Source organism: Gastrolobium bilobum, unplaced genomic scaffold (assembly GCF_033153095.1).
Source record: "Gastrolobium bilobum isolate Gb01-03AN ecotype WA unplaced genomic scaffold, APGP_CSIRO_Gbil_v1 utg5643, whole genome shotgun sequence".
Lineage (NCBI taxonomy): Eukaryota > Viridiplantae > Streptophyta > Magnoliopsida > Fabales > Fabaceae > Gastrolobium > Gastrolobium bilobum.
Window position 1 is genome coordinate 21,463 of NW_026896897.1, and position 3,864 is coordinate 25,326.

The window sequence follows — 3,864 nt, forward strand, 5'->3', positions numbered from 1 at the left end:
TACATGATTTTCTAAGAATTATCATATTTTTCTTATATTTTTCTGAGCACCTTTCCGGTACGCGCTTTTCAAAGCCAGTACCGGTTTCTAGCACCATTTCTCATTATTTGGACTTGAAACTCGTTTTACAAGTCCTACATGTTATTCTAGTAATTATCATGCACTTACTTTAATTTTCCGGGATACTTTTTCGGTACACATTTATACCGACTAGCAGAACCGGTATCTGCACTTTTCTTCCGAAAAGCGACTTTTAGCATTCTTAATCACTCATTATGATTATTAAGCCTCATAAATAATTATTAAGGTCAATTATGGAATCATTTCTTATTTTTGCATAATTAATTAATTAAATACCTTAATTAACGGTGCGGGTTCTTACAGTCCACATCCCAAATCTCAACTTGAACACATTTTTCAACATCACCATCCAACATCGGAACCACCAAATTCTCGGCCAAATCTTTAGGGAGCAAGAGCCTGCTCATGTTGCCAAGATCACTGCAAATGAGGACTTTCTTGATCTTCCAGGGATCATCACAAAACATCAAATCGGTTGAGTAACCCCAACTTCTCTCTCCACAAACCTTCTTTCTTGCAGCAACAGAGGTTTCTTCAGAAATCTTCCTCTTCTTGGTTAAAGAAACAAAGACATCTTCATTGGTTGTGTTGCAATGACACTTACCAAGTGACAAATGGGTACACACCATTGTATTACAAGGACACCTAGCAAGTGATAAATGAGTACAGAGATCAACGTTGTTGTCGTATGCCATTGTTGACAATAACACAGTTGGGGTTAGGTTTCTTGAAAGCTTTAAGGTTTCTCTGTTAGTTGTGAGTGAAGCACATGACGAAGGTCCAATATATATAGAAGCTGGACCAGCTGGTTATGTAACGATCTTATTTTGTTTTATAAATTTTCTTTTTTTCTTCTTTATTTTATCTATTTAAGTATAATTTATATCTTAAATAATTTTTATTTAAAATATGGGAAAATACAAAATTAAATTATACGAGTTGAGCACTTGTATATTGTGAAAGTATCAAAACAAAAAATTATTGATTGATTATAAAAATATCGATTCACATTGATTTTTAATTATTAAACTAAGAGAAACAGTAGACAACTTTCAATTTTTTTCTTCTAAACACTAGTAATATTATCATTTTGTAGATTAATTGTTACAAAATATTAATAAATTTAAATTGTTAGCATTTGTTAATAATAATAATAATTCACAAGTAAAATTGAAAATTTAAAGAAACAAAAAGAAATTAAAGGGGTGTGTTGAAGTAAGGGCTTTTGCTATTTCTTTTTACTAAAAAAACAATGGATTCGAACTTGTTATTTTCAAAATATATTTAAAATATTCATAACTTTTCTATGGTTAAATCAACGCAAATTTTTTTCTAATTTGTTCCTTCCTTTATAATTCATTAATTTATCGCAAGGTACAACAAATAATAAAAAAGATAATTTGAAAAAAAAAATATGAAATATATACAACTTGCACAAATAAGGAGTATAACAGAGGGAACTGTAACACCATGTGTGCACCCGGTGTATTAAACATATAAATGGTAATAGCACAGCTCAATAAATGCGGAAGCTGACTTTTTCAAATTATGAAACAATTCTTTGTTTGGTATAGAAAGGAAAGAAAAGAAAACTACACAGATTGTTTCTGGGCACCAAGGTGCCCCTCCTATCATCTAAGACTAGCTTTTCACATCCAGTAGGAATTCTATCGTGCCACTGGGTATCCCAAACAGCGTGGCTAACACTTGAAGCCATCCAATCTGCCACTTGATTACCTTCTCTATATACATGACAAATTTCAACCCTCCAATCTTTATCCAGCAGTGATCTGACCAATGATAAAACTATTGATTATGAACCAAGTGGACTTAAATATTTCATTTCAAAATATCGTCTGTATGTAAATTACAATAAACAACTACACTGAATAACCTCATAATATAAATAGTGTATCAAGTCATGGAACTACAACATGTAGACCAGACAGTATCCTGATACAAGGATACAACGCAAGTCAGAAATAAACATAGCTTATACCAATGTGGCATGGACAACCCCCATGCTCACCAAATAAAACACATATCTAAATCAAGTCTCAAGTCATATAGCCATATAGCGATAACAAAGCATAATCATGTCCAGCTATGACAGTAAAGCAGCATGCATAATATCAGCTCAACTATGGCCTCCTGCCGCCAGAAGTCTAAACCATAGAGGTACCTGTACCTGAAAATGACTCAAACTACGCTTTTGTTTGGACAGAATAACTCAAACTACGAATTTTCCAGAATATCCGGATATTCCTCTAGGGGATATCCATATTCGGGTAGCACTGGGATAATATCTAGATAGCACTGGGCACATAACCAGATATCCATATTCGCGTCAGAATGCAGTTTTGCATTTTTGCGAAGATATCCTTTCAAGGTTCCATTTTTAGTGTTACCAGACATTCAAACATGCATATTTAGATACATTTAAGCTAGGGTACTTCATGTTGGTTAAATAATGATCTCATTTTACATGCCAAGACTTGATTTTTTCATGAAAACTCAAGAACAAAGGTTGAAGCATATACCCAAAGGCTCAAAACAGAGAAGAGGGATGATCTTGGAGCTCTCTACTTAGCTCAATGATTCTGCCACTACAAGGTCCCGAAAATTGTTCACAAGTTTGATCCTTTTTCTCCAAAAATAGCTTCTTGAAGCTTCAAATGCCAAGGAAATGGCTTTCACTCCACAACCAATGAATTCAGCCCCTAACCCTCATTACACTGTGGCCACAACTCAGAAATGAGGTGCCTTTCTACCTCCCAAAGCTTGCTCACACTCAACACTAGTGTTTTGGTGAAAAAAACAAGGAGAAAGGTGATCACTTGGGGCTCTCTTGAAGAGGGAAGGGGTGTCAAGGGGGAGAACACAGAAGGCAGCAACTGCATTCATGTAGATGCATGCAAAAATTCAGACCTAGGTTATTGTGCCTTCCTATTTATAGGCGCACTAACTTAATCTGTCAATATTAGTTCTAATAGCTCCGCTAATTATTTTAAACTCAAACTTCCTCTTCTAAACCTAGCCATTTTTCTAGAAATTATCATATTTTTATTATAATTTTCGTACCACTTTGCCAGTACACATTTTATACGTACTCGGTATTAGTTCTGGCATCAACACTAATTATTCTTACTCCAAACTTGTTATCCTTGACCTAGATATTTTTATGGAATATTCATATTTTTATTATAATTTTTTGGAATAGTTCATCGGTACACATCTATACTGCGAAGCAAAACCGGTATCTGCACTTTTCGTCAGAAAAGCGACTTTAAGCATTATTCGACTTTCTAAATATTTTTCTTATCATAATTATGCATAATCTTTATCAAATCCATGCTCCGGTATCGATAACCTTATTTAATTAATTATTTAGCGATGCAGGTTCTTATAATCACCCCACCTTTTAAGAATTTTTTTTTCAAAATTAGAGACATAATTGTCCCTAAACTCGAGATATTGCCAGAGAAGCTCGTCCTTCCACTCCCAAGTACACTCCTCTAGAGTTCTTCGTTCCCATTGCACTTTGACCAAGGGTATGACCTTTCTCCTCAGCTTTTTCTCTCCACGATCAAGTATCTTGAGTGGTCAACACTCTATCTAACGTTGTGGTGGAAACTCAGAAATCTCCTCAGGAAACACCTCGAGGAATTTCCTCACCACAGGAATGCCGGTAATATCCTCCTGTGTCCAACTTACCAAATCTCCTAACATAAAATAACCAAATGCCCCTGCTCTCAAGGCTCTCCTAGCCTACAACACTGAAAT

At 34.8% G+C, this 3,864-nt stretch overlaps 1 protein-coding gene across 1 annotated transcript; it reads right to left on the bottom strand.

Moving 5' to 3' along the window:
* Positions 1-362: 362 nt before the first annotated feature.
* LOC133302715 (uncharacterized) lies at positions 363-776 on the bottom strand. The gene has a single exon (XM_061502531.1). The coding sequence runs from the start codon at positions 774-776 to the stop codon at positions 363-365; it is 414 nt and encodes a 137-aa protein (XP_061358515.1).
* Positions 777-3,864: the final 3,088 nt, after the last annotated feature.